This window comes from Callithrix jacchus, chromosome 2 (genome assembly GCF_049354715.1).
Source record: "Callithrix jacchus isolate 240 chromosome 2, calJac240_pri, whole genome shotgun sequence".
In the NCBI taxonomy this organism is placed as follows: Eukaryota; Metazoa; Chordata; class Mammalia; order Primates; family Cebidae; genus Callithrix; species Callithrix jacchus.
The window spans coordinates 32,719,473-32,739,339 of NC_133503.1; the positions used below are offsets into that span (position 1 = coordinate 32,719,473).

The window sequence follows — 19,867 nt, forward strand, 5'->3', positions numbered from 1 at the left end:
TGTTACAATTCTTCAGAGAAACACTTCAGGATCTTGATGCCACCTGTTTAAAATTTCCATTGAAAGCTCTGCTCTTGTCTGCAGCTGATCTGGGTGTAATGGTTTTGGCATCCATCAAGTGGAAAGTTTGCTCAACTTTTTCAGTCAGAATTATATACACTGAACCAGTTGAGATGTCTATAGTTTTGGCTGTTGTTTCTACCTGTGTAATCCTTCAATTAGGGCATGAACAAGAAAAATGTTTTCCTCACAAATTGATGTGAGTGGTCTGTTACTGCAGGCTTTTTTTTTTTTTTTTTTTAGACAGCGTCTTGCTCTGTCACTCAGGATGGAGTGCAGTGGCATCTTGGCTCACTGCAACCTATGCTGCCCAGCTTCAAGCAATTCTTCTGCCTCAGCCTCCTAAGTAGCTGGGATTGCAGGCATGCACCACTACAACCGGCCAATTTTTTGTAGTTTTAGTAGACACCAGGGTTTCACCACATTGGCCAGGCTGGTCTCAAACTCCTGACCTTGTGATCTGCCCGCCTCAGCCTCCCAGAATGCTGAGATTACAGGCGTTAGCCATCGCGCCCAGCCAGGCTTCCTTTTTAACATCATTTCCTCCCTTCTGAAAATAAGTTACCCATTTGTAAACTGCTGGTTTCTTTGAGGCATTGTCTCCATAAACTTTTCATAAAGCCAACCAAGCCTGTAATCTCAGCACTTTCAGAGGCTGATGCAGGAGGATTGCTTGAGCCCAGGAGTTCGAGACTAGCTTGGCCAGCACTGCAAAGACCTTGTTTCTGTATTAACATTTTAAAGCATTAAAAATTGAAAAAAAAACTTTTCATAAAACATCAATGCTTCCACCATTCTTCCACTCAAGCTTCATCATGAATTTGATGCTTGTTCTTACTTCAATTTAGGCAGATTTCATATGGTTTTAATAGAGGCTCTTTTCCAAGTGATGTATTATCCTTCTTAGTGCCTCAAACTAGATCCTCTTCAGAAATGTAACAAGTTAATATGAGTTTATTTTGGTGCAAAAAAAAAATTAAGCCATGCATAGTTTTTTCATAATATGCATTTCCATAAACTTTTTGAAGACCCCTCATACAAAATAATATGCAAAACATTACAGCTGCCTCTACCTAGGGAAGAAATAATATGTATACAATATATTGTTGGGCTGATAACATTACAAATGTAATATGTGTAATATATTTGCCAATGATATCAAAAAGGAAGAGGAAGCAAAACTATACTGAGTTTAGAGAAACGACTATAAAGAAAAAGCAATAATAACAACATATTGTTGGGTTTGCAACATTACTAGATGTAATATGTACAACATATAAACCACACAAAGATGGAAAAGGGAATAGAATGATAGAATAACTTTTCTATATCTGTCTCACTGGAATTAAAGTAGTATATATAGAAACTTACTAGCTGATTCTGATAAGGTGTAAACCTTAGAGCAACAACTAAAAGAAAAAAAAAAAACAAAAATATAATAAAGGAGGGGCGTGGTGGCTCAGACCTGTAATCCCAGCACTTTGGGAGGCCTAGGTGTGTGGATCACTTTAGGTCAGGAATTCAAGACCAGCCTGCCTGGCCAACATGGTCAAACCCCATCTCTACTAAAAATATAAAATTTAGCCAACGATGGTGGTAGGCACCTGTAATCCCAGCTATTCAGGAGGATAGGGCAAGGAGAACTGCTTGAACCTGGGAGGCAGAAGTTACAGTGGGCTGAGATCGCACCACTGCATTCCAGCCTGGGTGACAGAGACTCTGTCTCAAAAAATGAATAAATAAAAATAATAATAACATTAAATGTTAACAGATTAATCCATCCAGCAAAAGGCAGAGACTGTCAGCCTGGAGGGGAAAAAAAAAACTCATGATCTAACTATATGCTGTTTCCGGAAGATATACTTTATATTCAATATACAAACATTGTAAGCAAAAGTTGTGAAAAAGATATATTATGCAAACAACAATCACAAGAAAACTAAAAAGGCTGCCCTAATATCACACAAAGTAGACTTTTAACAAAAAAAAGTTACTAGAGATGAAGAGGGAAATTTCATAATGATAAAGGGGGCAATCTATCAGAAAACTACAATAATGATAAACATGTCAAAACCAATTAGAAAATCAAGAAAGAAAAAGAAAATATGAATGACATGATAAACAAATTAGACCTAATAACTCTCTGCAGAACACTTCACAGAACAATAGAATATACATTTATATATTGTTCTCAAGTCACATGGAATGTTCTCCAGGAGAGCCCATGTGCTAGGCCATAAATAAACCTCAGTAAATTTAAAAGGCAGAAATTACACAAAATATATTTTCTTACTACAGTGAAATAAAATTAGATATCAATTACAGGAAAAATTTTGGAAATTTACAAATATATGGATATTAAATTATATTCTACTAAATAACCAATGGGTCCAAGGGGAAATCAAAGGGGAAATCAGAAAATATTTTGAGGCTGGGGACAGTAGCTCATGACTTTAATCTCAATACTTTGGGAAGTGGAGGCAGGAGGATCACTTGAGTACAGGAGTTTGAGATCAGCTGGGTAACATAGTGAGACCTTGTCGCTGAAAAAAAAAAAAAATGAACAAAACTAGCCAGGCATGAGGGCACACACCTAAAGTCTCAGCTACTCAGGAGGCTGAGGTGGGAGGATCACTTAAGCTGGGGAAGTCAGGGCTGCAGTGATCTGAGATCACACCACTGCACTCCAGCCTGGGCAACAGAGCAAGATCCTGTCTCAAAAAAAGACAAAAAATACTTTGAGATTAATGAAAATGAAGACACAACATACCATCATTTGTGGGATACAGTAAAGCAGAGAGGAAAATGAATAGCTGTAATGCCTATACAAAGAAATATATCAAATCAGTAACCTAACCTTCCACCTTAAGACACTGGAAAAAGAAGAGCAAACTAAACCAAGCAAGCAAAAAGAAATATTTAAAAAGTAAAAGTTCATGAAATAGAGAATAAGAAAACAGAAAATCAATGAAACCAAAGCTATTTTTTTAATAAATCAACAAAATTGAAAGACATTTAGTTAGAATGACCAAGAACAAAAGAGAGAAAATTCAACTTATTAGAATCAGAAATGAAAGAGGTGACATTACCACTGACTTTACAGAAGCTAATAGGATTATAAAGGAATAAATAATTGTTTGCCAACAAATTAAGATAACTTAGATTAAATGAAGTTTCCCAGAAAAACACAAACTACTGAAACTAGCTCAAGAAAAAACAGACAATCTCAGTAAACTTTTAACAAGTGAAAAGACTGAATCAGTGATTTTTTTTTTTTTGAGACCGAGTTTCGCTCTTGTTACCCAGGCTGGAGTGCAATGGCGCGATCTCGGCTCACCGCAACCTCCGCCCCCTAGGTTCAGGCAATTCTCCTGCCTCAGCCTCCTGACTACTGGGACTACAGGCACACACCACCATGCCCAGCTAATTTTTTTGTATTTTTAGTAGACGGGGTTTCACCATGTTGACCAGGATGGTCTCGATCTCTTGACCTCGTGATCCACCCACCTCAGCCTCCCAAAGTGCTGGGATTACATGGAGTTAACATTTTTAAGACAGCAATAACTTCTAAACTAATCCACAGATTCAATGTAATCCATATCAGAATCTCAGATGTCCTTTTGCAAAAATTGACAAGCTGATTCATATGGAATTGCAAGGGACCTAGAATAGCCAAAACAATCTCAGAAAAGTAAACAAAGTAGAAAGACTCGCACTTCGTGATTTCAAACTTACTACAAAGTAGTAGTCATTAAGACAGTGTGTTGGCTGGGTGCAATGGCTCATGCCCGTAATCCCAACACTTTTGGAGGAAAAGGCAGGCAGATTGCTTGAGTGCCATTCAAGACCAGCCTGGGCAACGTGGTGAAATCCTGTCTCTACAAAAAATTTTAAAATTAGCCAGGCTTGGTGATACACCCCTGAAGTCCCAACTACTCAGAAGGCTGAGGTGGGAGGATTGCTTGAGCCTAGAAGGTGGAGGTTGCTGTGAGCCAAGATCATGCCACTGCACTCCAGCCTGGGCAAAAGAGTAAGACCTTGTCAAAAAAAGAGAAAAGAAAAAAATGAAAGAAAGTGTATTGCTGGAACAAGGACAGCCTTGCAGATCAATGGAACAGAACTGAGATTCTACAAATGAGCCCTTATGAAATCACCTTTGCAAAATTATGACTGAGACAGTGAAGGAGAACTAACTTAATCAACTCTATCTTGCTTCTAACCTTCAAGCTGTCCTTGTCATTCCTGGACACAGGCTAGACTAATTTCATATACAGTTTAAGACAAAGACTATAACAGCCCTTTCCCAAAGCAGACTTCCTTCTTGCCTGGGGAACCAGATTGCCTTTGTAGAACTAACATGTAGGGTACAGTAAATTCTTCTTCAAAGAACCAATATGTCAGTATATTCAGTTTCCCTGTTCTTTGTTCTCCATTTTAAAGTTTAACTTCCTCGTTCTTTACATCTTCTTGCCCCTGGTTTCAGTGAACAACCCCCTCCTCCCCTCTATCACCTGCTCTGTCCTTGGTCATTTTTAGTCACCTGCTCTGTCTTTAGTCATCCTTAGTCACCTGCTTTGTAACCATCCTTCCTGCCAAAACTATTCACCCCACCACTCTGGATCATACCCCTGCTCTCTTTAAAAATAGCCAGTCAGAATTAACTTAGACTGTGCAGTCCGACCCTAGCCAATAGGGGAAAGACAAAGCAGTAGGGACTAGCTGTATCAGGGATAAGACCCCCTTCCACTCCATTGTCCAGTGTGCTGTTGCCATTGCCCCATCCACAAGATGCACCCTTCTATAGAAGTAAATTTGTCTTGCTGACAAAATTTATGTTCCAGTGCTATTTCTTTTTTGGCAACAAAAACTTGTGGCCACAAGATTAGAAATTATGGTTTAGGAGTCATGCAGCTAGAGGCTACAAGATTCTGACCCTTCCTAAACTGCTCCTAAGATCAGTGCTTGAGATATTTTGCAGACCCTGCACTTGATGGATCAGCTGGCGCCACCCAAATTGATAAACCAGCTCATCTGATCTTGTGCCCAACCCCACCGCCGGAATTGACTCAGCAAAAGAAGACAGCTTCAACTCCCTGTGATTTCAAGCCTGACCAAACAACACTCCCAGCTCACTGGCCTCTCCCACCCACCAAATTGTCCCTAAAAACTCTGCTCCCTGAAAGCTCAAGGAGACTGATTTGAGTAATAATAAAACTCTGTTCTCCTGCAGAGCCAGCTCTGCATGAGTTATTCTATCTCTATTGAAATTTCCCCGTCTTGATGAATTGGCTCTGTCTAGACAGCAGACAAGGTGAATCCCTTGGGCAGTTACACTTACATTCATGGTCAACTGAATTTCAACAAGGGGCCAAGACCATAATGGGGAAAGAACAGTATTTTCAACAAATGGTGCTGGGACAACAACTGGATAGCCACATGCAAAAGCATCAACTTGAACTCTCACTTTAAAGCACATACAAAAATTAACTCAAATGGATCAGACTTAAATGTAAGAGCTAAAGTCATAAATCTTAGAAGAAAATGTAACTGTAAATCTTCATAACCCCAGATTTGGCAAACAATTTTGAAATATGATACCAAAAGCATAGACAACCAAATAAACAGATAAATTGGACTTCTCAAAATTAAAAACATTTGACAATCAAAAGACGTCATCAAGAAAGTAAAGACAAAACCCACAAAATGGAAGAACATATTTGCAAATCACATATCTGATAAGGAATTTGTATCTAGGATATGCAGAAAATTCTTACATCTCAATAATAAAAAGATAACTCAATTTAAAAATAGGCAAAGGATATGACATTTATCCAAGGACAATATACAAATGGATAATAAGTACAAAAAAAAAAAGACATTCAACCTCATTAGACACTAGGGAAATGTAAATCAAACCACAATGAGATACCACTTCACACCCATTAGAATAGCTAGAATAAAAAAGTGAGGCTTCACTGTGGTGGTTCACACCCATCACCCTAACACTCTGGGAGGCTAAGGCAGGAGGATCGCTTGAGCCCAGGAATTCAAAATCAGCCTGTCAACATAGCAAGACCCTGTACCTACAAAAGAAAAACTTAAAAATTAGCCAGCCATAATGGTACATGCCTGTAGAAGTAGGGCCAGGTGTGGTGGCTTATGCCTATAATCCTAGCACTTTGAGAGGCTGAGTGGGGAGGATTTCTTGAGCCCATGATTTCAAAACCACCCTGGGCAACATAGGGAGACCTCATCTCTATGTAAAAAAAATAATAAAATTAAAATTAAAAAAGAAAAATCTATAAAGATAGAGAATAGTGATTGCTTAAGGTTAGGGAGGGAGTTTGGAGGTCTAGGGGTGTCATAGACAAAGGGCATGGGGTTTTTACTGAGTTGATGAAAACTGACTGTGGTGATGGTTGTACATATCTGTGAATATACTAAAAACCACTGAAACTTACTTCAAATGGATGAATCATATTATATAAAAATATCTCGATTATGCTGTTTTTAAAAACAATATAATACGGCTGACACCAGGCCTGGGGCAAAAACATAAAAAATGAGCCTGGACTACTATCTTGTCAGTCAGGTCACAAGGAAAGTATCAAATTCTACATACTAGGTCCTGTTAAAAGGACTTGGGAAGCCACCTTGAAAAGGCACCCATTGATTTTGAACTTCAATAATAATAATAATTGCGTCCAGGTTTAGACTATGATACCCAAAAGTATGGTACTTTGGCAGGACACATATTTTGAACTGAAAAAGATTAGAAGGGCCTCAGAAACAAAATGTCTCTGACCCTCTCCTGCCCTCCTTTCTCCCAAAGTGTATCACAGAAACCAGGATTTCTCTTCCCCTTGTCCACCTCAGGAGCAACTAGAATTCTTCTTCTCCAAAGCAAGCCATAAAACATAGAAAGGTCACTCTCTGATTTAGCTTCCTTGATAAGACCCTCATTTCAGATAGCTCCTTCCCACCACACCTAGAAGGAAGCAATGCAAAACAGAGGTGGAAGAATCTGAACAAATAGGCCTTGCTGCGCTTATTACCATTAGATTTTACTCCTTTTGCCTAATCGTGTTTCTCTACAACTATCCAATCCTTTCAGCAAATTTAGCATAAAATCAGACTGTGTTCTCCCTGGGTCTTTGGGTTTTCATTTATGAAGACTTCTATGTCACATAGAACTTTGTTAAATTTGTCATGCTGAGGAACGATCCAAGATGGCCGATCGCTAACATCCCGGGATTGCAGCTCTCAGGGAAGGCGTGGAGAACTAGAGGACGCCACACTTTCAGACAAATTCTGGTCGCTCACGGAGCAGAAGATCCCCCAGTGGTGAAAACACACGAGTCGCCAGCGCGACTCTCGTGGTTGGCGCAGCGGTTCCGCCGGCACCTCGATGCAGCAGCGCTTGGCGCAGAGTAAACAGGACCGGTTCCCCTTCTGACCGAGGTTTGGAGCCCCGGGAAGGCAGAGTCGCCTACTATGGAAACAAGAAGGAAGCCCGACAGGAGAATCCTGGGCAGAAAAGCACCATCGGTTTTAACGCCGCTGCTCTGGCCCTGGGAACTAACAACCTGGACGTCCACTCAAGAGACCTAATCTGAAAGTTGGTAATTTCAAAGACGACAGGAGGATAAATTTACAATGACAGGAAGAAACCGCGTAAAAAAGCTGAGAATACTCAAAGTCAGAACGCCTCTCCCTCTAAAGATGATCACAGTTCCACATCAACAATGGAACAAGGCTTGATGGAGAACGAGCGCCTCCTGATGACAGAATCACTCTTCAAGGAATGGATAATAACAAACTTTGGTGAGTTAAAAGAACATGTTGTAGCCCAACGTAAAGAAACTAGGAACTTTGAAAAAAGGTTTGATGAAATCCTATTGAGAATAGACAACTTAGAGAGGAGTATGAGTGAATTAATGGAACTGAAGAATACAATACAGGAACTCCTAGAAGTATGCACAGGTTTAAACACTCGAATTGTTCAAGCAGAAGAAGGGATATCAGAGGTCAAAGTCCAACTTAATGAAATAAAACGTGAAGAAAAGATTAGAGAAAAAAGGATAAAAAGGAATGAGCAAAGTCTCCAAGAAATGTGGGACTATGTGAAAAGACCAAATTTACGTTTGATAGGTGTACCTGAATGCAACGGAGAGAATGAATCCAAGCTGGAAAATACCCTTCAGGATATTATTCAGGAAAATTTTCCTAAACTAGCAAAGCAGGTCAACATTCAACCCCAGGTCATACAGAGAACACCACAAAGATATTCCTCAAGAAGAGCAACCCCAAGGCACATAATCGTTAGATTCACCAGGGTTGAAACGAAGGAGAGGATACTAAGGGCAGCCAGAGAGAAAGGTCAGATTACCCACAAAGGCAAGCCTATCAGACTTACAGCAGATCTCTCGGCAGAAACTCTACAGGCCAGAAGAGAGTGGGGGCCAATATGCAACATCCTCAAAGAACAGAACCTTCAGCCCAGAATTTCATATCCAGCCAAACTAAGATTCACAACTGAAGGAAAAATAAAATCTTTTATGAACAAGCAAGAACTCAAGAGATTTTATTACCACCAGGCCTGCTTTACAAGAGCTTCTGAAAGAAGCATTACACACAGAAAGAAACAACCAGTATTAGCCTTTCTAAAAATACACCAAAAAGTAAAGAGCACCAACATAAAGAAGACTTTACACCAACAAATGGATAAAACAGCCAGTCAACATCAAATGGCAGTAACCCTAAATTTAAATTGACTGAATTCCCAATCAAAAGACACAGCCAAAACCCAACGGCATGTTACATCCAGACCTGTTTCACATGCAAGGATACACAAAGACTCAAAGCAAAGGGATGGGGAAAGATTTACCAACCAAATGGAGAGCAAAAATAAATAATAAATAAATAAAAAGCAGGAGTTGCAATTCTTGTATCGGATAAAATAGATTTTAAAGCAACAAAGATATAGTGGTAAAAGGATCAATGCAACAACAAGAGCTAACGATCCTAACACCCAGATAGGAGACTTAGATTCAATGAGACAGAAAATTAATAAGGATATCAAGGACTCGAACTCAGATCCAGAACAAGTAAACTTAATAAATATTTATAGAGCTCTCCACTTCAAATACACAAAATATACATTCTTGTCAATACCACATCACACCTACCCATTAGTTTAAATGAAACATTGATTGGCCATTATTAATACCCAATTTTTTTCAAAATAAAGCAATATTTCCATTTACTCTCCCTCTTTCTCTTCCTCTTTCTTCCTCTCCTTTACTTATTTTTTTTTTTCTTTCCTTCTCTCAAAAAAAAAGAAATCAACTTGTAAACCTCGAGATCCAGGTCGGCAATGTCTCTTTCATTGCTTGATTTCCTTTCTTCCCTTCCCTCCCTCCCTCCCTCCCCGCTTCCTCCCTTCCTTCCTTCCTTCATCCCTTCCTTCCTCCCTACCATCCTTATTCCCTTCCTTCCTGCCTTCCTCCCCACCATCCTTATTCCCTTCCTTCCTGCCTTCTTCCCCCCACAAAAAAAAAAAAAAAAAAAAAAATTTGTCATGCTTCTCTTGCTAACCTATCTTGTTATACGAGTATTGGCTGTGCCTCTTGTTACAGGTAGGCAAAAGGTATTATCTTTCTGCCCTGATAATTGCAATACATTGAAACTCATTAAATATGTTTAAGTTCATGAGTTTATAATGATATTTCCAAAAAAATTAATTGGTTGCCTTTGGAGGTCACCTTTTGGAGCCAATTCTTTAAAATGTATGAAAAAAATCAAGTATTTACCCAGTTTCTCCATATGAACTATATCATTAGGTAACCAAATAAGGGGAAATTTCTATTTATAAAAGTATTCAAATAATAAATTTTAAAAAGATGATAAAGTTAAAATAACACCATTTTAGACATCCCAATAAAGGGATGGATCTGGTCATTACGCATCAATGCTTACTAACATCACAAAAAGAGACATTCAAACATGTGCCCTCTGATTAAAGAAGACCATAATACCTACAGTCTTGCCAAAGGGATTGAACCACAGACTAATCTGCATCAGCTACCTATTTGCAGAAAATACAGAGGACAGATAAACACATTGAACTCCTCTATGGGAATGCAATCAACAACATTCAGATTGTGAGAAATTCAACAAAGCAAATGGTCTGAACTCCTCAACATGTAAGCTATAAGGGAAACAAAGGGATAGAGAAAATTCCCGTAGTTTAAAAGATAGTTTAAAAACATATTAGGCCAGGCATGATGGCTCACACCTGTAATCCCAACACTTTGGGAGGCCAAGGCAGGCGGATCACCTGAGGTCAGGAGTTCAAGACCAGCCTGGCCAATGTGGCAAAACCCAGTCTACTAAATATACACAAATTAGCTGGGCATGATGGTGGGTGCCTGAAATCCCAGCTACTTGGGAGACTGAGGCACAAGAAGCACTTGAACCCAGGAGGTGGAGGTTGCAGTGAGGCGAGATTACACCACTGCACCCTAGCCTAGGCGAAAAAGTAAGACTCTATCTAAAAAAAGAATAATAATAATAAAATCTTGGCCGGGCATGGAGGTTCACATCTGTAATCTCAGCACTTTGGGACGTGGAGGCAGGTAGATCACTTGAGACCAGGAGTTCAAGACCAGTTTGGCCAACATGGTGGAACCCTATCTCTACTAAAAATACAAAAATTGGCCAGGTGCAGTGGTTTACACCTGTAATCCCAGCACTTTGGGAGGCCAAGGTGGGCAAATCATCTGAGGTCAGGAATTCAAGACCAGCCTGGCCAACATAGAGAAACCGCCTCTACTAAAAATACAAAAATTTAGCCAGGCATGGTCATGGGCACCTGTAATCCCAGCTACTTGGGAGGCTGAGGCAGGAGAATCACTTGAACCTGGGAGACAGAGGTTGCAGTGAGTGGAGATTGTGCCATTACACTTCAGCCTGGGCAACAGTGTAAGACTCCATCTTAAAAAAAAAAAATTAACCAGGTGTGGTGATGGGCACCTGTAATCCCAGCTACTCAGCAGGCTGAGGCATGAGAATCATTTGAACCTGGGAGACAGAGGGTGCCATGAGCTGGTGTGCCACTGCACTCCAGCCTGGGTGACAGAGCAAGACTCATCCTCAAAATAAAAAAAAAAAAAAATCAAATCTTTTTTAAATAAAAAAAGGCAAGGCTAGTTTTTGTTGTTGGCAATGGTTTAGTGCTGTGTTTTTTTGTTGTTGTTTTTCGTTTTTTGAGATGGAGTTTTGCTCTTGTTACCCAGGCTGGAGTGCAATGGCGCAATCTCGGCTCACCGCAACCTCCGCCTCCTGGGTTCAGGCAATTCTCCTGCCTCAGCCTCCTAAGTAGCTGGGATTACAGGCACGCATCACTGTGCCCAGCTAAATTTTTGTATTTTTAGTAGAGACAGGGTTTCACCATGTTGACCAGGATGGTCTCAATCTCTTGACCTCGTGATCCACCCGCCTCGGCCTCCCAAAGTGCTGGGATTACAGTTGTGAGCCACCGCACCCGGCCAGTGGTTTTTTTTTAGAGATAGAATCTCGCTATGTTGCCCAGGCTAGATAGATTGCAGTGGCTATTCATAGGTACAAACATAACACACTATGGCCTCAAACTCCTGGGCTCAAGTGACCCTCCTGCCTCAGCTTCCTAAGAAGCTGGGACTACAGGTATGTGCCATGACACCTGCCTGGCTAGGACAAAATTAGTTTTGACAAATTTACCCGTAATAATAGGATAATATTAGGGTAAACAGAAACTGGGTGAGGAATATATGGAAACTCTCTATACTATCTTTGCAACTTTCTTGTAAATCTAAAATTATCCCAAAATAAAGTTTACTTAAAAAAAAAAAAGGGCTGGCCGGGCGCGGTGGCTCAAGCCTGTAATCCCAGCACTTTGGGAGGCCGACTCAGGTGGATCACGAGGTCAGCAGATCGAGACCATGTTGGTCAACATGGTGAAACCCCGTCTCTACTAAAATTACAAAAAAATTAGCTGAGCACGGTGGTGCGTGCCTGTAATCCCAGCTGCTCGGGAGGCTGAGGCAGGAGAATTGTCTGAATCCAGGAGGCGGAGATGGCGGTGAGCCGAGATCGCGCCATTGCACTCCAGCCTGTGTAACAAGAGCGAAACTCCGTCTCAAAAAAAAAAAAAAAAAAAAAAAAAAGGGCTAAGATGGCTATAAAAACAAAACAATAATAGTAAGTGCTAGCAAAGACAGGGAGTAACTGAAACCCTCACACTCCGCTAGTGGGAATGTAAAATGGTACAAACACTTTGGAAAACAGTCTGGCAGTTCTTCAAAGGTTAAACATAGGGTTACCATATGACCCACAATTCTAACTCCTAAGTATATACCTAAAAGAAATGAAAACATATGTCCATACAAAATGAGTATACAAATGCTCATAGCAGCATTACCCATAATAGCTAAAAAGTAAAAACAACCCAAATGTCCATCAGCTGATGAAAGGTAAATAAAAAGAGGTCTATCCATTCAGTGGAATATTATTCAGCCATAAAAAGAAAGTACTGGCTGGGCATAGTGGCTCATGCCTGTAATTCCAGGACTTTGGGAGGCCGAGGTGAGCAGATCACTTGAGGTCAAGAGTTCGAGATCAACCTGGCCAACATGGTGAAACCCCAGCTCTGCTTAAAAAAAAAAAAAAAGAAAAGAAATGAAGTACTAATACATGCTATGTTAAGTGAAAAAAACTAGTCCTGAAGGACCATATATTATATAATTTTCCTTATATGAAATGTTCAGAATAGGCAAATCCAGAGAGAATGAAAGCAGATAGGAGTTTGTCTAGGCCTAGAAGGGTTTGGAGGACATGGAGAGTTATTACTAATGTGTACAGGTTTCATTTGTGGGTGATAAATATGTTCTAAAATTGACTATGACTGTGGTTGTACAACTCTGTGAATATACTGAAAACCACTTAACTGTACACTTTAAATGTCTGATTGTATGATATATGAATCATATCTCGAAAAAGCCTACATTAAACTAAATGGATGCACATTTGGGTGATAAAACTATCTTTAAAATGCAAGGAAATGGCCAAGCCTGGTGGCGCATACCTGTAATCCCAGCACTTTGGGAGGCTGAGGCAGCAGGATTGCTTGAGGCCAGGAGTTCGAGACCAGCCTGGGCAACATAGCAAGACGTGTCTCCATTATTTTTAAAAATGTAAGGAAATGACTACAATAAAAGTCAATATCATGGCTGCTTTGTAGGGAAGGGAGCATGTTACAATTGCAGTAGGGCACACAAAGGGTTTTCTGGGGTGGTGGGCAAAATTCTATTTTTTGACCAGGTAGTAGAGCTATCCATTTGTTATGTGTGATATTCTGTGTTTGTGTTTTCTTTTACAATAAAAAGGTTTTTAAAAAGGACTCACTAGCAAATTTGTTCTAAACACAATGTGAAGTCTCCTAGAATTCAACCTTACCATGGGCAAGGCACCAAGTGTCATTATGCAGAATACAAGAGGTTATGCTGATCCTCAAGGAACTTAATTTTTAGTGGGAGGTTAATAAAAAAGAGCTAGAGAAAGAACTAGCCCATGTTACTATTAACTGGCACAAAATTTACAGATAATGTACTAAAAGATGTAGAATAGGATTGAGGGGCTAGGGAGTGTATCAGAAAAGGAATTTAAACTACAGAATGAACAGAGGGTAAAACTGAGACAGAGAGATCTTATGTAGGCTATATCATGCCCAGAGGCAAAAAAGAAATGAAGAAAAAATTTTTGAGGACTTTGAATAAGAGTAGATAATATAGGCTGGCTGCAGTGGCTCCCACCTGTAATCTCAGCACTTTGGGAGGTCGAGGCTGGTGGATCACCTGAGGTCAGGAGTTTGGGAGCAGCCTGACCAACATGGAGAAACCCCGTCTCTACTTAAAATACAAAATTAGCTGGGTGTGGTGGTGCATGCCTGCAATCACAGCTACTCAGGAGGCTGAGGAAGGAGAATCAGGTGAATCTGAGAGGTGGAGGTTGCAGTGAGCCAAGATGGTGCCATTGTACTCCAGCCTGGGCAACAAGAGTGAAACTCAGTCTCAAAAAAGAAAAGTAGATAATATTTATTGAGCATACATCACATCATTTAATCCTCAACAGGAACCTATGAAGTGAGTCTTATTATTATTTCAATTTTATAGGTGAAGTAACTGAGGCACAGAGACAGTCTGTACAGTACATCAATGGTAGGTACAGTTGAAAAGGTACCCCTGGGGAATGGATTGTGAATCCAGACCACCAGGCTAGAATCCTGGTTCTGTTCTGCTATTAACCAGCCATGTGACTTTAGGCAAATTACTTTATGTCTGTGCCTTAGTGTTCTATTATTTAAAATGAGAATGCTGGCCAGGCGCGGTGGCTCAAGCCTGTAATCCCAGCACTTTGGGAGGCCGAGGCGGGTGGATCACGAGGTCAACAGATCGAGACCATCCTGGTCAACATGGTGAAACCCTGTCTCCACTAAAAATACAAAAAATTAGCTGGGCATGGTGGCGCGTGCCTGTAATCCCAGCTACTCAGGAGGCTGAGGCAGAATTGCCTGAACCCAGGAGGCGGAGGTTGCGGTGAGCCGAGATTGCACCATTGCACTCCAGCCTGGGTAACAAGAGCGAAACTCCATCTCAAAAAAAAAAAAAAAAATGAGAATACTAGCAACTTCATCATAGGGCTGTTGTAAAGATTAAATTATTTGATGTATATAAAGCATTTAGAACAGTTTTTGGCAGAAGCTTAAAACCCATTAATATTACATATTATTGTAACAGAATAATAATTTCTAGGAAAAGCACAGGAGAATTACCCCCCTTCAAGTTTTCTATTAAATCAGGTATTAAGTTACATACTTCTACCTCTTTATGTTCAAGATTGATTATTTGTATTTTAGGTTGCTGCTTTGTGCTAGATCAAGATCACGCTACTTTTGAGGCACCTAAAACAGTACCATTTTAAAATAATTTTTCCAGGAACTACTCAGCAGTTCCCACTGCAACACTGGCAGAGTAAGGTAAATGATTTCAAATCTTTGCAGAATGTAGAGGCTGAAGATAAACAGAGGAGGGAACTCTGCCAAGGGTATGGCACAGCTTAAAGCAAATATAGATACACTCTGACGGATGTCTGCATAGGTCTTCTGGGGCTGTGGCCATTCAACCCATGAGAGTTGAGTGAGCATAGCAGCAGCAGTAGCCAGCAATGCAGGTACCTATAGGATCTGTTACATTACCTTTAAAGGTGTCCCTCTTGTTAGCACCAACCTAGATGCAGAGGGCAGAACCTGTCAGTATTAGGGGTGATGGATATACAAGAATATACCAACAGATAAAAGAGATACCTAGGAGGCTGGGCACAGTGGCTCACGCCTGTAATCCCAGCACTTTGGGAGGCTGAGGCTGGTGGATCACCTGAGGTCAGGAGTTCGAGACCAGCCTGACCAATATGGAGAAACCCCGTTTCTATTAAAAATACAAAAATTAGCCAGGCATGGTGGTGTGAGCCTGTAGTCCCAGCTATTTGGGAGGCTAAAACAGGAGAACTGCTTGAACCTGGGAGGCAGAGATTGCAGTGAGCCAAGATTGTACCATTGCACTCCAGCCTGGGCGACAGAGTGAGACTCCATCTCAAATCAAAAAAAAAAAAAGATAACTAGGAAAGGCTGGCAGGATCCCAAAGCATACATACTTTCCATAAGAAGTATCTTTTAATACTAATTCTGGAGCTCTATACCAGCGTGTGGCCACATAGTCCGTATAAATGTCCCCAGGAGCTGCTAGTTTTCGTGCAAAACCAAAATCACAGAGCTTAGTAATTCCTGACTGGGATACTAAAATATTCTCAGGTTTTATATCTCGATGAATGATCTAAAAAGCAAACAGAATACAAATTATATTAAAATGAGATTTCATTATCCAGAATCTCTCAAAATTTATACAGAGAAAATCTAGTTAATTAAGATAGCAAAGCTATTTCCTTACCACATGCAAAGGGTTAATTACACAATGCAAATAGTTACATGTTTTCAGTTCTCATCTCAAAATAAAATGAAGCTAAGAAAACAGGCACAATACTAAAACGGCAAATCACATTCCTATAAGAAAAACCAAATGCTGGGAGTGGTGGCTCATGCCCCTAAACCTAGTACTTTGGGAGGCCAACGCAGGAGGATAGCTTAAGGCCAGGAGTTTGAGACTAGCCTGGGTAACAGTGTGAGACCCTGTCTCTAAAAAAATAAATAAATAAACAAATAAAAGAAAATAATTTAATGAAATTTTACTTTCCTTTAACCTATGTCCCACTCCAGTTCCTGTCCTTTCATGTCCTTCACAGCTAAACCTCTTGAAGACATTATCTGTACTCATAGTCTTCACTTTCTGACCCAGTCACCCAAGATAATGTAACCTCCTCTTTTGCTCCTACACTGCATTAAACTTCTCTAGCCAAAGTCGTCTATGTTTTTGCTACATCCAATAGCCACCTCTCCACCCATATCTTACTTGATTTCTTTCTGTAAAAATATTGCCAGCTATTCCTCCATTCCTGGTTTCTGGGACCCAAAATGTTCCCAGTCTCTTCCTATCTACCTGGCAGCTCCTCTTTCTCTGTCCGTCCCTAAAATACAGGGTCCTTGTCTTAGGCTTTCATCTCTTCATATATATCATGTTTCCTGGTCAATTTCACATACTCTCTTTTTGGGGGGTGGGAGGGCCACTTTTGTCACTTGGTTATAGGGACAACACTCTTGGGCTTCTCCCCACCCACCTATTGGCTGTTCCTTCTCAATCTGATCAATTCTTTTTAATAAATTATTTTTTAGAAATAGGGTATTGCTCCATAGCCCAGGCCAGAGTGCAAAGGCACAATCAAAGCTCAGTGCAGTCTCAAATGCCTAGGATCAAGCAAGGAGCGCTGAGGTAATCCTACTCCCTCAACCTCCTGAGTAGCTAGGAGTACAAGTGCATGGCTGTAGTTGTACAGCCTACAGTATTAGGACTACTGGCTAATTTAAAATTTCTCTGTGTGGAGACAGGTTCTGGTTATGTTGCCCAGGTGATCATGAGTGCTGGGTTCAAGTAATCTTCCTGCCTCAGCCTTCCAAAGCGCTAGGATTCTAGGTATGAACTACCACACCTGGCCTTAATTGTTTTTTAACATTTTATTTTAATTGATAAATTAAAATTGTATATATTATGTGCATGTTGTTTTGAAATATGTACACATTGTATAATTAGCTAAATCAAGATAATTAACATATGCATTACCTCACATACTATTTTTTTATAGTAAGAACACTTAAAATCTACTCTCGGCAATTTTCAATATAGTCATTGTTATTAACTAGTTACCATTTTGTATAATAGACCTCTTGAACTTATTCTTCCTTTCTAACTGAGTTTTGTATCCTTTGACCAACACCTCCCCAACTACCCCATTCTAGCCCCTGGTAACTACCATTCTACTCTCTACTTCTATGAGTTACGCTTTTATAGATTCTGTATGTAAGTGAGATCATGCAGTACTTGTCCTGTGCATGACTTATTTCACTTAACATAATGTCCTCCAGGTTCATCCATGTCATCACAAATGACAGGATTTCCTTCTATTTTTATGGCTGACTAGTGCTCCATTGTGTATACATACATTTTCTTTATCCATTCATCCTTAATGGACACTTAGGTTGATTTTGCATCTTGGCTATTGTGAATAATGCTGCAGTGAACATGGGACTGTAGATTTCTCTGTGACATACTGATTTCATTTCCTTTGGATATATACCCAGTAGTGGGATTGATGGATCATATGGTAATTATATTTTTAATTTTTGGAAAAGCCTCCATACTGTTGTCCATAATGACTGTATTAATTTACATTTGGCCCAACCATGTTAAGAGGATTCTCTTTCCTCCCTGTCCTTGCCAACATTTTTCTTTCTTTTTTTTTTTTTCCAAGACAGAGTCTTGCTCTGTCGCCCAGGCTGGAATGCAGTGGCGTGATCTCTGCTCACTGCAACCTCCTCCTCCCAGGTTCAAGCGATTCTCTTGCCTCAGTCTTCCAAGTGGCTGGGATACAGGCACATGCCACCATGCCCAGCTAATTTTTGTATTTTTAGTAGAGACGGGGTTTCACCAGGTTGTCCAGCCTGGTCTCAAACTTCTGACCTCAAGTGTTCTGCCCACCTCAGTCTCCCAAAGTGCTGGGATTACAGGTGTGAGCTGCTGCGCCCAGCCACCTTTGCCCATTTTTTATTCCTTAATTTTTTTAAAGACATAGGGTTTCACCGTGTTGCCTGGGCTAGTCCTGAACTCCTGGACTCAAGCTATCCTCCCACCTTGGCCTCCCAAAGTGCTGGGATTATAGGCATTAGCCACTGCACCTGGTCCTTTGCCCAATTTTTAATCAGGTTATTTGTTTCCTTACTATTGATTTATTTGAGTTCCTTATATATTCTAGATATTAACCCCTTATTAGATGTATGGTTTGCAAGTATTTTCTCTAATTCTGTCGGTTCTCTTTTCTCTTTATTGATTATTTCCTTGGATATGCAGAAGTGTTTTTTATTTGATGTAATCCCATTTGTCTGTTTGCTTCTGTTGCCTGAGCTTTCGGGTTCATATTCCAAAAAATCACTGCCCAGATCCAATGTCATAGAACTTTTCCCATGTTTTCTTCTAGTAGTTTTACAGTTTCAGATCTTACATTTAAGTCTTTAATCTATTTTTAGTTGATTTTTGTATCTGGTTCATCTATTCTTACAGCTTTAGTAACTATCCATATATTACTGATAATTTCAACATTTCTATGCCTAACAGATATTTCCCCTGGTTTCCACAAGAAATGAAAGTCCACAATAAATCCCAAAAAACTGAGTATAGGCCCTTTAAATCCAGCAAATCTAAAACTAATCACATACTCTTATCCCCCAAACCTACTGGTCCTCAGCAATCTGCTATTCCAGTGAATGGAACCACCACTGACTCCATGATGCAAGTCAGAAACCAAGGGCATTTTTCTCCCTCCCCACACTCCCATAACCTACCTACTGCTCTTCCTAATTCAGGTCTCCTCAGCTGTCTCACAAAATTAATACACAAGTTTATCAACTGGTCTTCCTTAATTCACATTTGTGCTCTCCAATTCAGTCTCCACAATGAAGTCTTAGTATTATTTTACAATCAGTTGTGTGATCATGTCATTTCTTTTTTTTTTTTTTTTTTGAGATGGAGCTCTGTTGCCAGGCTGCCGTGCAATGGTGCAATTTTGACTCACTGAAAACTCTACCTCCCAGGTTCAAGCAATTTTCCTGCCTTGGTCTCCCAAGTAGCTGGGACTACAGGTGTGCACCACCATGCTAAGCTAATTTTTGTATTTTTAGTAGAGACGGGGTTTCACCATGTTGGCCAGGATGGTCTTGATCTCTTGACCTCATGATCCACCCGCCTTGGCCTCCCAAAGTGCTGGGATTACAGTTATGAGCCACCTCACCCAGCCTGATCATGTCACTTCTTTGCTTCAAGATTTCCTCATCCTGCAGGATAAATTTTAAACTCCCTAAAATGACTTAGAAGGCCATGTGAGATTTGGCCCCTACTTACCCTCTTAACCTCCTCTCTCTAGCCTACAGAGTATTAGTTTCCCAATTTGCCAGGGTTTGTCTAATCTCTGTGCATTTGTCAATGCCGCTCAAACTGCCTAGAATACTTTGCCTGACCAAGTCAGCTATTTCCTCAGGATTCGGCTTATATGT

The 19,867-nt window shown here is 40.3% G+C and overlaps 1 protein-coding gene across 10 annotated transcripts in view; it reads right to left on the reverse strand.

Moving 5' to 3' along the window:
• CDKL3 (cyclin dependent kinase like 3) overlaps positions 1–19,867 on the reverse strand; it is a 112,702-nt gene that overhangs the window by 72,367 nt on the left and 20,468 nt on the right. For 9 of the 10 annotated variants that reach the window (XR_615203.5, XM_035284760.3, XM_078359378.1 and 6 more), the window contains one exon: positions 15,808–15,986. Coding sequence is in view for 8 of the 10 variants with exons in the window: in XM_078359378.1 (XP_078215504.1) it covers positions 15,808–15,986 (179 nt within the window). In the remaining 2 variants the exon portion in view is untranslated. Of the gene's footprint in view, positions 1–15,807; positions 15,987–19,867 lie in introns of those variants that run through there. The other variant, XM_078359390.1, reaches the window with a different exon arrangement.